This window comes from Poecilia reticulata, chromosome 18 (assembly GCF_904066995.2).
Source record: "Poecilia reticulata chromosome 18, P_reticulata-male-v2, whole genome shotgun sequence".
Lineage (NCBI taxonomy): Eukaryota > Metazoa > Chordata > Actinopteri > Cyprinodontiformes > Poeciliidae > Poecilia > Poecilia reticulata.
This window is the reverse complement of record NC_088847.1, coordinates 16,510,983-16,525,456: the sequence shown is the minus strand read 5'-3', so window position 1 is coordinate 16,525,456 and position 14,474 is coordinate 16,510,983. Positions and strand designations below refer to the sequence as shown.

General features: G+C 40.0%; 1 protein-coding gene across 49 annotated transcripts in view; it reads right to left on the bottom strand.

Moving 5' to 3' along the window:
- Nucleotides 1–14,474, bottom strand: part of LOC103480676 (protein tyrosine phosphatase receptor type D) — a 455,017-nt gene that overhangs the window by 87,382 nt on the left and 353,161 nt on the right. For 30 of the 49 annotated variants that reach the window (XM_008435749.3, XM_008435751.3, XM_017310429.2 and 27 more), the window contains 2 exons: nt 5,727–5,872; nt 2,716–2,857 (listed from right to left, as the gene is read on the bottom strand). In XM_008435749.3, the coding sequence (XP_008433971.1) occupies nt 2,716–2,857; nt 5,727–5,872 (288 nt within the window). Of the gene's footprint in view, nt 1–2,715; nt 2,858–5,723; nt 5,873–14,474 lie in introns of all 49 variants that reach the window. The other 19 variants (XM_008435747.3, XM_008435746.3, XM_008435752.3 and 16 more) reach the window with 1 other exon arrangement.

The window sequence follows — 14,474 nt, the reverse complement described above, 5'->3', positions numbered from 1 at the left end:
GTTGCTCTATTCAACACAGCGTGATGAGTATTTTTGGACAGAGTAAGCTTTTTGGCATTCTAAAATATGGATAAACCATTCTTGAGTTATTTCTGGAATCTCTATGCATACAGTATGAATAGTGTGTCGTCACTTGGCTGTGTTACTTCACTCCCAGCTTTTACCTTGGCTAGAGCTTAAGGCCGTCGCATTTGTCAGGACAGCATCAGGGTTTTATTGTACACTTTTCAATGCACACACAGAAAATTATTTTTTCTAGAGTTCCTGCAAGTTTGTATTTTTACAAAAACTAAAACACACAATAGAAAAAGATGCTTTTTTCAGCCAAAACTCTGTTTTTCTTTGTTTAGGAAATTACGTTGCCAGAGTTGTTTCATTCAACTCTTGCAACACTAGAGTATGCGTTGTAGAAAACTAACGCTGCACATCGGCATTAAAACACTATTGCCATGGCGACATATGGTGGGGACAGCAGCACGGTGTGGCAACGCTTTCATTCCGCAGAGACCAGGAAGCCGGTCAGAGTTGGTTGGATGATACGGAGCATTGCAGGACAGAAACCTGGAAAAGACATGAGACTGCGGTGCAGGTTCCCATTTTCTTTGTTTATATCAAAACATATACAAAAAAAAATCTGCAAATGGTCTAGTCAAGGTCCAGACATGACTCTTATTTAAAATCTAAAGACAGACTTGAAAATTGCTTTTCTCAGATGTTCTTCCCTTCATTCAGACTAAGCTTGAGCTTTTTTGAAGAATGAGCTGAAATGTCAGTCTTCAGATGTGCAAAGCTGGTGGAGAGATACCTCGAAACACATTCAGCTGTAATTGCAGTGAAAGCCGGTTCTATGCAGCATTATCTAAGGTGGGACAGCCACAAATGGATTATTCTACACCAATTTTCTTTCAAGTGTAAAGCTCCTGTTAAGGTGGGTTGCTATGTACTTCAGCCTCCAGTTCCCCCACTAACGTTGGTTTATCCAACGTTAATAAAATCTTATTCCATTTCCGTTAATTTCCTGTAGATGTAGCCACTGTGATGGCATTGCTACCAAATCTCTGCTGTATTAAGCTGTGATTTTATGTACTAGCTGATTTTATATATTATATATTAACAATGCATCACATCACAGCTGACACTTTGTTCAGTCTAGATTTCTGCAAGCAATTAAAATTAGAGCACATTTATTTTTTTAAAAAAAGGACATTATTACCTGAATCATTCACAAGGATGAGACGGTGTATATGTGGGAGGTAAAATGATAGAGCACAGTTTTGTATTTGATCAAAAGCAGAAGAGAAGAGGAGGAGGAGAAAAAAAAAAGCTTGCTCCTGTTTTTCAATTTTTTTTTATTTTTTTTTTGGTTGCCGATAGGCCTCTACTCACCCTCAATACATTGATGGAAAAGGAGAGAGAGCAGAAGAGCAAAATGGAAATAGTAATAAACATGCTAATGCTAGGCCGTGAAGCCGGGAAGAGCAGCTTCAATCCGTCCCTCAGCTATCTGCTGCTGCTGCTGTGTGTGCGTGAAGGGGAAATACAGAGATAGAGACAGAAAGTGAGAGTGAAAAGAAAAAAGAATTGTGCAAGGTGTTGTATGTGAGCACACCTGCACACAGTGTGCACTCCCTGAGAAAACAGCAGAGAGCCGCATGTGAATGTGCCCACCTTTCTCTTTCAATCGGCCCCTGGAGACAGTGCAAAGGGCTCTTTTGGTGGCTCATTGGTGAGATAAGAAGGGAGTGGGGGGGGATTCATGGTGGCGGTGGGGTTTCAGAGTCGCAGAGCCAGGTTTTTTTTTTTTTTTATAGGTTAGAAGCACCTCTTTTCAATAGAAACTCATTTTCCATATTGTGTAATTGCAGAGCATAATGGAGCACACCTCATTCAAACAGCCCAAGACCCTTTTTATTATTACTCCAAAGCTATTTTCTCCATTCACAACCCAAACAAGTCATGTTTTAGAGAGATATTACACTGTCTTTTGAGCTCAGGGACAAGCACAAATTTTCCTTTGAAAGGATTGTTATGTCTAATCAAGATTAAATTTTACCCAGAGCTAATTACAAAGGAAGACACCGTCATCCGGCTTATTTTCCCATCTAATTCTTGCCCTGACCTTTCCTGTCCAGATTTGTAAAGCATGCGTTTTAACAGCTAGTGATCACTGGAAGATGCAGCCTGAATCAACCTGCCACTAGGACGCCGCTACGAACAATAAACAGCACGCCTGTTAATCGGATAAGAATAGCATGCTTTTCTTTCTTTTTTTTCTTCCCATAGACCATCAAATGAATATCAAAGCTGAAACACGGAGATGAAAAATGACTGATTTGAAAATCATTGCTGAGCTTTTTTCATTAAACCTCCGCAGGCTAGAGAAAAGGATGGCTATTTGCATAATTTAACTGGCATCTTAATTATTGTGTCAGGAATCGGTATGCAAATGTCTTAAGTCACTTAGAAACAAAAACTTACTCGGCTACACAGCTAATGGACTAAATCTTATCAAGTTAGGATACACAGCGTCGAGAGGAACCAGGGCTTATTTGCACACAACAATGACAGCAAAGACCAAATAAACAGATACATGTAACCTTACCTGTTACAGGTAGAGAGACGTGCATGTAAGAGGTGTATGCGTGTTGGACTGCTTTGTTATTTTTTTTATTTCTTCCTTTGGGGGTTTGGGGGGGCTGATGACAAAAGACCTACCACGTAAAACAGTCAGCCTGGTGGTGGCGCTCGTCTCTCCAACACTGTTGAAGGCGACGCATTCGTATATGGCTTCGTCTCGGGGCGTGCGCAACGGCTGAATTCTTAGCACGGAGCCAGAGCCATCGCTGAACTCTATCACCTGCAGGTGCGAGAGACAGGATATGTTAAAGGAGATTTTTTTGTTCACAATGAGTGAGGGACCTTCCACAGAAAATAATATTGACAACAACTGAAAAATAAAGTTAACGACAGTTCAACAACAACGATGGAGACTGACGAAATGTGCTTCCTATGACAGAAACAGCCGTTTGCCTACCTTAATGTAAAGACTTTTTTTTGTTGTTGTTGTATATTTGTGGATGTTTAGTGAACAAGTAAGGATATCTGCGCATGAATAAGACTTTGTGTTGTGTCCAGGTTAGGCAGGGGCCGGGATGAGAGTCTCACGGTGTGATATTTTATAAAACTAACACAAAAATAGTAGGCGATACTGCTTTAGGTAATCTGTTATATTTTTATAACAATAATTCCTAGTAATATATTATTAGATTTATTATAATGTTATCCATAAAATGTATTTCTTGTTTGATTTCTATGAATAAAAATATTCCATAGGCTACTTCCAAGTGGTTTTCAAGTACATATTGCATTAATATTGTGTTTTTGCAGTTTCTGCTCGTCATATACTAACAAGTATAACAAGCTGGTATTAGCTTAGTAAATATGTTGCCTGTGGCTTGCAACTATAGTCTTAAATCAGCATTAATTAACAAGTATGACAAAAAGTTTTCCAAAACGTCAAATCTGTTTACTATATAGGCAAGGTAAATGCCTTTTAGCTTTTGCTAAGCTAGCTTATAGCATCATTAGCTAGCAAGTGTGTGGCAGTAGCTAGTCATGTAAAATGTATTATGGCGGCATATTTTTTTGAAGTTTTTTTTTTTTCCTGAGAAACCTTTAGTCAATTGAATGCCAGCTTTGTCTTCTTGTCTATTACTAATGATTGTATTGGTTAACAGAAAGCATTTTGCAGCTTTCAAGAGAAAAATGTCGAGTCGAGTTTTTCACTGAAATGTGTGTTCAGAAGTATATCTAAAAAGTCAAATTTGTCTTTCTGTTAAGTAACAAAATATCCGTAAGCCTTCTTTCAGCTAGCTGACGGGCAGTGTGCATTAGCAGGTGGATTGGGAGAGGGCTGCACTACTCCAAAACACCTGGCGAAAACCCTAGTCACTTCTCTATTTTCAGATTTCAAAAACGCTGCATTAGCTAGCAATTTTAGCTAGCTAAGGTTGCTAGCTAAAAGATTAGTGTCAGGTATGCTAGGTGCAACAAAGTGCTCCTTTAAACAACTAAAGAAAAGCTTTTTCTGCCATCTCCATAAAAGAAAACGTAATAATGTAGCAACTGTGTGAAGGAATATTTTAGCAGTTCTAGCCATTCAAAACTGACATATTGTTACAGGTAACCGGCCCATGCCCACTCCAGATATATACATTATATATATTCACTTTTAGTAAATGAAACCTAGTGCATTAACTGATGTGGCTGACTAACTTTAAGAATGGGGCTGGATGTTTATTTTGCACAGATATTTAGTTGCAGAGTGAATTTTAAGTCTGAATGTGTCCCACTCTTAAAGCTAACATTCAGTCTCCCGAAGGGAAAATGCATCACACTGGATCGTGTCAATGGGACAGAAAACAAGCACAAACAGTAAACAGTGGCTTGGTATTCGGTTACGGACATTTTGTACCATGAGGTGAGGTAGTGGTACGAGAGACAGGACCAACTTTTGCTGGACGAACGACACATAAAATGCTTCACAAACAGGTGTTTGTTGTAGCTTATTCAGCTATCGTTGCATGCTACGTGTTGTATACTCACTGATTTTAGAAAGATCTGTGTCATAACTCAATCTCTTTTAAGCATAGAGGTAGATTCAAGTAAAAGATAGGCCTGAGACCACTTTCTCCCCCACACACACAGGCACACACAGCCACACACAAACACACCGAGGCCTACAGACATTTTAAAAGTACACAGTATATCTGAGCATGTGTTAGTTAACAAAACTCTGCAACATTTCACTGGCCAAGCTAAAGCAGTGTTGGCACTCCAGGTGTCAGCAGGTGATGGTAAAAACAGCCTCCTTTCTGAGTTTGGGCCAAAGAGCAAATTAGAAAGGAAGTTGTGGGGCTTCCAGAAGGAAATGGGTTTTCGTTAGAAGATGAGGTGGCAGTGCATGATTGAATGGGTGCAGAATTGTAGCAGAGAGCGAGCCCCCGCGGGGCAATGGGTGGATGAATGGAAACTAACGTGTTAGCATTCAGCTGGACGTGCGATGCAAACGCGATGAACTCTGATAAGATTGGATTTCTGTAGGCGTGAGACGCGTAAAAGAGGTTTGAGCTCCATTAGGCTTTTGGGAGCTAACAAATATGGCCGCCGTGGAGCAAAGAAAAGTCCATAGGACCGACACAGAAATTAATAGAAATCTTATCAGTGCTCTGCAATGATTTTATGATGGTGTTAAGCTCAAATGTGGATTAATGCCGACTAGAAATCAAAGCTTCAGCCAAAATAAAGAGGGTGGGATATGCATTCGCTTAAAGATGCCACAAAGCAAAAGGATCTTTCCAAGTGAAAGTGCCGCTTCCCCTTTCACTTTGCATGAAGCTGGAAAACGTGGTGTGATGCTAATGTAAGGATCTGGGTCACACCACAAGGACTTTTTTTTCTTAATCTGTCCAATTGCTTTCCATTTGCAACTTATTCAAATGTATCACTGTATCTTTCTTGTTAAAACTCATGCATATTTAAAGCTGGGTCAGCGTGGTTATTAGAGGCCGCTAATGCGTAGTGGCAATTCGAGGGGAGGGGGGAAAGCAAGCAAATGGGACTTGCAATGCAATGGAATGGAATGTGTTGCAAGCAGAGCCAAAAGAGCAGTGCTGAAACATTCCCATTTTGTCGAGCATTTTACATCAGAACAATAGACCTAATACCTCAAATCTCTGGTTGCTGACTCTCTTCCCCTTCTTGTTCCACAAAATCTTCGGCTGTGGGTCTCCGGTGGCCTGGCAGATGAAGGACGCCACGCCTCCCTGCACGCCTGTTTGGTCATTGGGGGTTCTTAAAAACTTTGGCGGTGCTGGAAAGACACACAGAGACAGAGCGGAAAGGAAATTGCAAAATAAATGTTAGTGATCACGTTTATTGAGTGCACACAGAGAAATTCTACTTTCTTATTGAGTCAACATATCTGCACACTTAAGTGAAAAGATGAAGTTGCTGCAAATGGCATGAGACTGAGAATCGAACCCAAGACAACCGCGTCGAGGACGACAGCCTCTGCATTTGGTGCGTGCGCTCTACCAACTAACCGCCTTTTAAGAAATCTTGTTCAATGATGTATTCGGTTTCATTCCCATTAAATCATTTAAAATATAAAAAAGAGAAAATTAATTTTTGAAACGAGCAGAGAAATTTAAACGTGATATAATTCACGATATTAACAATTAGCAAGTCTGGTTTGCTATTTCTCCTACAAAACTGCAGAACATTTGCGTTTTAGGGTGGGTAAGTTTTCCCATCACATGTTGCTTGGCTGATGGATTAGACTTGACTCCTCTGTTCAGGACGGTAAAGCGGTCGCACCTTTATCAGTTTTATTAAGATAGATTACTCAATGTTACACTGTCAACATTTTGTTCTCTCATAATTACCCAGTCTTAGCTGCTGCACATCTCACTGCTTTTTAAAAAGAAAAGCAGGACCTGACCAGCTGCAGTCATTACTAAGCTTTAAATCAAAATAACACAAGACGGAAGCAGAGACAGTGCTCTCTGGTAATGAAATACAATGAATGTGTGTCAAAACGGTTTGTCACTGTGAGCCTTCTGTTGCTAGAAATATTATTCGCCCAGTTCAAGATAACGGCTCTGTGGCGAACAAGAAAAAGCTTAATTAAAGCTAAAAGTGCAAAAGATAGTGAAATCGTGTTTGCTTTGTGTTGATCTGGCGTGGTTTGGATTTTCATAATGGTGGAGTCGCAGCTCTTTAACAGAAATTAAAAGTATTAATAAAAAGCTCAGACTTCTGTTACAGTCCAATAAACACAACTGCCCATCAGAGAAGCTACACATTTCAATTCGTAGACTTCACACTTCCGTGAAGGATCTATCACATTTTTATTGGTATAGCTGCAACGGGCGACAGTTTCATAGGCGTATGCAAAACATACTGACTGGATAAGTCAGTGGAATTGAACAGGAATTTTACCAAACAGAATAATAAACAAGAACGTATGTAACTAACTTCATTGAACTGAATTGACTGTTAGTTGGCTCTACATAAATAAACTGGACTGAACAGATGACTCCACGTGTTAACTGGCGGTCTGGGGCTACTTAGCATCTTTTGGCAATTCTAGAAAACGACAAGAGAAAGAAATGCATGATGTTTTGACTCATCCGTGTGTGTTTGGGGTCAGTAATCAGGTCTTTCCTTTAATCATCTCTAAGCTATTGTTTTATACTTTTTTTCATGTTTTTAAGTGATGCCATTTTTACAATTTTTGTCATTCAAGTGATATTTAATGTCGTTTTCTTTGCCTTTGATTCCTTATTTTCCTGTCTGCATGACCTTGCGTGTGAACAGTGCAGAACAAACAAACTCGCACAAAGCCTCAGCTCTGGCTTCGGTGGGCGGCGCAGCTCCATCTGTGAAACAACTGCTTCCCTTTTATCAATCAATTCAGTGGGCTGTTAGAGGGCCGACCGGGCTGCGGTAATGCCGACCGTCTCAATCGGCTCATCTGTATGTGTGACGACGTGTCATTGTGCCCGTTCTACTCCCTGTCTGACCATGTGCAAACTGATTCTCCCCCCCAAAAAACCTCTTTCGGATTGTATTGCCCAGAAGCGGCGCAGGCAGCGGTGCGATTGAGGGACAAATTAACCTGCAGGATTCGTAGAGAGGTGACATAAGGATGTGTGGCCGGCAATCAAAAGGGCGAGCAGATAAACAGGCAAGCAGCTTTCCTTCCACCGGGCAAATGGGGCTGGGAAATCGCTTGATTTCCTCACGGCATACCACTTCCTTTACTACTCGCAGACATCAGCAACCCCTAGGGCTTCCCAATAATAATAATAATAATAATAATAATAATAATACTAAAAAAAACTGCTGAGGCAAAAATATTCCTGTAAATCTTTTTTCTGTCTGAAAAAATTGGAAGCAGAGGCTACAGTATGCCATTTGCGCACAGGTATAGCTGCATTTTCACTCCAGCTAATTTGACTTAGCCGGAGTGCGGCGCACGCTGGCATCCGACCAAGAAGGTGCTGATGGGTAATTGATATGCTATTGGGGTTGTTTTCGCTCCGGGGCCATGCATTACGGCTCGCTGCGTCTCCATACGCCGGTTGTAATAGACTTCTACAGCGTGTACGGGAGATCAGCGCTGGAGGTGAGGGGAATGGGGTTGTTTGGGGTGGGCTGATGTCATCGCACAATGGGGAATGATTGAGGCGTGACGTGAAGGTAATGGTGTTTTCAAAGACACGGCCGCTGATATCGCCATCATGCACTCATTTTAGGTCTGCTGCTGACAAACATCAATTTTGGGAGCCTCCTCGTATGGCTTCAGGTAGATGGAGGCTGATTGAAACCTCGTCTTTGTTCCAACAATGCCACGACTGGAGCCGTGACAGCGAGCAATAAGATATGGCCCGTGAAGAAGAATGGGGGAAAAAAAAAAAGAACAGTTTGCAAACCATAAACACACAGAGCTACAGAACCCCCGACTTTTTCTGCGACCGTCTTAGAAGATGACATCATCCCCAAATTTGTGGCTCCCATCTGTTTGACTGTAATCCTGCTAATCTGAACAGAAATTAATTTCATTAACAGAGACTATCATTTAGGATAGCATGCGGGGCTTTTGTTTCGCAGAATGAGTCCAAACTGAAAGATGCTCCTTTCACCTAAGCCACACGTGCACATCTCCTCCGAGAGGTAACCATAAGCTGCATTAATTAATACTGCGGCTGGGAAACTGCTAATCCACTGCTAAGCTGCTGCCGGCAAACAAATGAGAAGCGTAAAGCCCGTCACAAGTTAAAAGGCTGGTGACGAGAGTCTGCGACTGCCCTCCCTGGAGGTCATTACATAACCTTGATCACTCTTTGTTCACACGAAAGGAGCGGGGAGCTCTTCGCAGCGTTCCCACAGTTCCTCTGATGAGTGTCATCTTTATAATTTGGCATCAGAGAGACGTTGGGTTAAGGAAAGCAAACTGTTTTATGACTTCAAGTAATTTATTTATTTTTTTACACAGAGCGGTTCCAGATTCACTGATGATGGCTTAATGCAAACAGAAATAATACCTAAAAAGGCAATGATTAGGCTTCAACTGCCACAGACTGACTTTCAGTTTTCTTCCTCGCTCAATTATGCTAACTTTGTATAATTCAACATGAAAATGTAACAAACATTTACAAAAAACAAAATGTTTAGTCTAATGGACATAGTTAAAAAAAAAAGAAGTTCTGTTTTTTCTTGTTTATGTCCCTAACTTTTGGCTGACTTTTTACTAAACTCTCAGCTAAATGAAAAGTCAAAATATTTTATTAGTTAACCTGATAGTCATTGGTGAGAAAAGCAATTCATGCTTTGCTACTTGCCATTTTATAGCAGCATGATGGAGAAAGTATCGTTTGTGTCGCACAACAATCAAATTTCAATAAATGCCTAAAAATCCATTTTTAAAGATTAAAAGAAAGTCAGACTGCCTGGATAGGAAACATGAAAGGATAAGGGAAGTTTTTAAGTTTAAAAGCTTAGAACAATTAGGAAATCTTGCATGTTCACATCCAAATTTGGAAGCTGTAAGTTAGCCAAAAGTCCTATTTAAAGCAAGCGGCTTTCAATCGTCATATAATTTTGACTAGATGTTCGGCAACAATTGACTTAAAATGTACGTAGTTTTGTTATTTTTTTCTCTGGAGATAATGCCAAAACTCTAACACTTGGTGTTTTGTGACTAAAACTATATATTTCACTTTCATATCAGACAAAAGACATAATATGACTCCTGCTCAAGCCAAAAAAAAACTAGGTGTGACTTTTTATACATAGATATTATTCTAAGGAGTCACATAAGCACATTTCCCTACAGTTAAAATAAAATAAGACTGTTGACAAAGCAGGTATGAAACATGCTAGGGGTCGATACAAAAGAAGTTGGGTACAAAATGATCAGAACGGGAAAAGTGCAAAAAAAAAAAGATCTAGATCTGAACTGACGAGCAGCCTTCGTAAGGCGAAACTTAAGAGATTTTCAAAAATAAAGTCACACCTGCAAGTCATAAAACCCGGATTAGTAGAAAAGTACTGAGCCAACAAGTTCAACCATCCTAAAGATGAATTTAGAGATGACAATACGGATTCTTGATCTGAATCCGACTCCAGCTCAGATTAAAACTTCTGAACTTCAGTGAACTTTGCAACCGAGAGCCGACAGCTACTGCACATTTCTCCACTGGTCGCAGTTTTTTACCCGGCAGCCATAGCAGATGTGCATTCATTACTGCTGTGTTTGACATCGCCATAACCTACAGCCAAATATCAGATTTAAGTGATCTCACAAAGCTCCAAGTCTGACTTTTCCTTGCACAATGGCCAAAGCATTTCGAGTCATCAGGAATCCACAATGAAGTGGCGTTTGATCTGCCAAGCCATTACAGAGAGCATGAATCAAACACTGCAGAGGACATTAATAAACTGACTTTTTGTCGGCGCCTCTTTTTTTTTGGGGGGGGGGCATGAACCCCGAGTCCAAGACAGCTCTGCTTTCATAATTACACTGACTGACACATTCAATTTAATTTGCATGAAAAGGGCCATTTCCTTTCTGAATCTTTAACTTGTAGGGTGAGGTGGGGCTGTTGAGGAAGAGGAGGACGGGGGGTAATTAATCCCAACACACTGGGTGGCAGTCTGCAAATCCCCCAGCTACGGTTTTGGATACAAGGCTGGAAAGAAAGGAGCATTTAGAGATGCCATTAACCCCATCTGACATCTTAAAGCCCAAATATATCAGAGCTGTGATATTGATGAATTGGCACAAGCGAGCGAGTGAGACAAATTAGACTGAGGGGTTGAAGTGACACATGTAGTGGGAGCAAATACTTTGGATTTCTGACTACATAACATTCTGTAAGATCGATACTTTCAGAAGCCTACTTAAGCTTTTGTGAAATCGGAACTGCTGCTGCGTCTCAATAAATCAGAATTAAAAAGGTGATTTATGCAAGTAGTTCGAACCAAATATTTTGACTCATCAGATAAGATTCATTGCATGCATGTTTTTCATTTACTCTCGTTAATTTATATCGTTACAAAAAGTACAAACCCAAAGATTAGTTTCTCAGAAAATTCTAATTTTCTCGTCTCCGAGTCTATTAATTGAAAGTTTAGTGGAACAAAACACTGTGATGAAAAAAAAGAAAAAGAGATGCACATGCAACAGATGCAACCCCCAGCAAACATTCAACAAGTATCGTGACACACTAAAGGTCACTTCTAAAGTAACCGTCTGTTCTGTATCCAATGAAATTAACAGAAAGTTCAAGGAGATCTGCCAAAAGGAAGATGAGAAAAAGCAGACTGAACAACACAGAGTAGCTAAAGGCCTTTATAAAGCAACTTTGTTCATGCAAAGTACTGAATAGTACATGGTTGTACTTTAAATTATGTCTTCATTCATTAGGAAAAATCTTCTTCTTTGTCTGATGTAATATTTTGAAATATATAAGCCAGAATTTTCAAAAGCCATAATCGTCAATATTAGCTGACAGGAAGCAAAATATTTTTCCTTCCACTCAACTTTTCACTACTATTCTTGTAGCACTCTTGACAGGTGACTTCTTTTACAATTTTCAAACCCATTGTCAAGTCAATACATTAAAACTCACTTTTCGTGACTTGTATGAATGCTTAAAATAAGATCAGTTTCTAATTTTTAGTTTGAATCACTAAAACAAATAATTGTTTCAATCACATTCAAACGTACTGAGCTTAACATGTGCAAGTAAATTCCCTATGATCCATGGCACACCCAGAAACCCAAACAAACCTCAAGCAAAAAAAGTAGAGATAAGCAACATAAAAAAAAAAAAAGTAACGAAGGTAAACAAAACATGCTAATCTGTGGCAAAAACAAGAAGCAGAAATTATTTTTCCTGGGGTGCCGCACACTTCTCTATCTGCAGCATTCTGATAAAATGTCCCTTTTGTAATGCTGAGGAAACAAACTCCACATTGTGCGCGCTTCACAAAGGGCAGAGGCAGAGAGAATGAGAACGAATCGGGGCTTAATTAGAACTGTTGGCTGATTTGCAATGCATGCTCATCGGTAATCTCGCCTTAAATGGAATCTGAAATTCTTATTGCAATTAGTGATTAGTTGAAAAGGGATGCGGCCCCTGAATGATTGTTAATTACTGGATCAGGAATCGTACATTAATTCACGGCGGAGGTTTTAATGCAGAGCAATGATAGGGACCCGCTCCTCCATCAATATTGTGCTGCCTGTCACACATAATGAAGTTCATATAATACAAGCCACCTTCTCCCATATTTGCACACCTCCTTTCTCCAAGCGCCTAAATCTGCTCTCCAGGCAAAATTTGATCCATTGTGTTCAACTAATTCAGAAGAATTTGGAAAATACTGGAAACGGTGCTCAAAGCCTTCGCAGTAGAATCCCTTCGGTAAGCAGCAATTACCTGTTGCAGTGGTTGCTATGGGAAAATGCTTGTTTGCAAGATTTTAAATTATATTAAAATTAAAACCGTGTTTGAATTGAGTGGTATAAAGAAATCCAAGTAATCTTTTAATTGTCTAACAAAGTCTTGCAAACTGACTTGCACCAAGGCAGGTGTGCATCTCAATAAACTCACGTGTGACTTACAAAGTTTTTGGATTTTAACACAATTTTCGCAATCAACGTTGTTTGCAGTGAATTAAAGTGAATCCGCAATCACAGATTTTGTCTGTAGAAAATGACTCCTACTTATTTGTGAAAAATACTCCTGTGTGATTTTTATTTATTTTTTTCTAAAATATTCTGCAGTACATAGAGTTTCGGAAGCTGAAATATCCAAAATGCTAGTTGGCCAGTGTTTGCAAAGCAGCCGATACCGAAGCGCCATTCATTTTCATTTCTACCCCTAAGAGCAGAAATAGGTCTTGGGTTTGTACTAAGACGGTTTCTGTTGGGTGTATTAATGGATGTTGTGGTGTAACTGGTGTATGAACTGTTAAAATAGGCATGTGGGGTCTCAAGCGATCACATATTTTAATTATTTGCATGTGGCTCTTATCCCTAACCCTCATAATGCACGGACAGCAGACACTGAAGGCCGTTGATGAACAATGTCTTCACTGCAGACAGCCGCTGCTAAACATCTGATTAATAAGTTATAGAGAGTTATTTGTGGCATCCGTTTGTCTCGAGATGAATACTGGTGATCCATTGTACACACTGTCCAACAGTTATTAGATAACAGATCATGCCATAAGTTTTGGAGTTAGATATATTTCACTCAATATTCTGATGTAAAAGTGTAAAAAAAAAAATTAAAAAAAAATGAGCAGAACTATGTCCTACACCCAAACATTTCCATCAACTTGAGATTAAGATGTTGTTGCAGAGCAGCATCTACGTCATCTCTGCTCATCATTACGGTTCAACAAGATAAACCGTCAGGCATTACAAATTTCAAATGCTCTTCACACTTTCACTCAACTCCTCGGTTCAATAGATAGCATGAAATTGATAACAGTAGATTAGAAGAAGTAGGGCAAAAAAGGTACCTTTTCGGTTTTGTAGAAAAGCAGCGCGATCACGTTTTACGTTTTATGTTTTTTTTTGTTTTGTTGTGTAAATACCATAAAATTGCGCTTATTTCACCAAGATGCAAAGAAAATCTCTCATAATCCATTAAAAGAAATTGCGATGACAATTAATGCGAAGCACAATCACGGAACTACGAAAAGAAACTTCCAGATGTTTCGTTCTTTCTCCAGCTCCAGAAGGAAAAACACACATAACTCGCACCAAGTCCTAAAAGACGAGCCACATCAAGCCTTGTGATCTTGTGCTGCACAAACTGACTGGTGAATTCTTCTCGTGGACTATTCAGCCCAACGACTCTCCGGCAGAATTCATACTGGGAGTTTTTTAACCCCAGTCAGTGTGTATTACTCATGCTCAGCGGCCCCTCTGTGGAGAACGTCAGTGCTGCCGGCTATAACTCTGCGAGAGAGAAAGGACACGTCTTTTTTTTGCAACAGACAACAGCAGCGGCTTCAAAAAGAATGCTTGATGTTCCTGTCCCACATTTGAGGCACTAACGGATTCACTGACGAGACGGAGGGAGTTTGGGGGGGAATCTACGTTGCACATACGGATGCACGCAGACTCTCAGGAGTGTTGGAACATTCAGGATGGATGGACGTACGGCTGGATTAATAAATCGGGGCCAGTTGTGTAAGGTTCTGATAAATAAGTTATAGAGAGTTATTTATGGTATCCGTTTGTCACGAGATGGAAGCTGAAAGGTTCCCCATTAAATTATCATTGCACATTCATGAAAGCCACAGCGTATCAAGTTTTGTAATCACAGCTGCACTGGCTGCGATGTCTCTTCTGTGGTGTATCACGTCGTTTGCAAGGAAAAAATAAA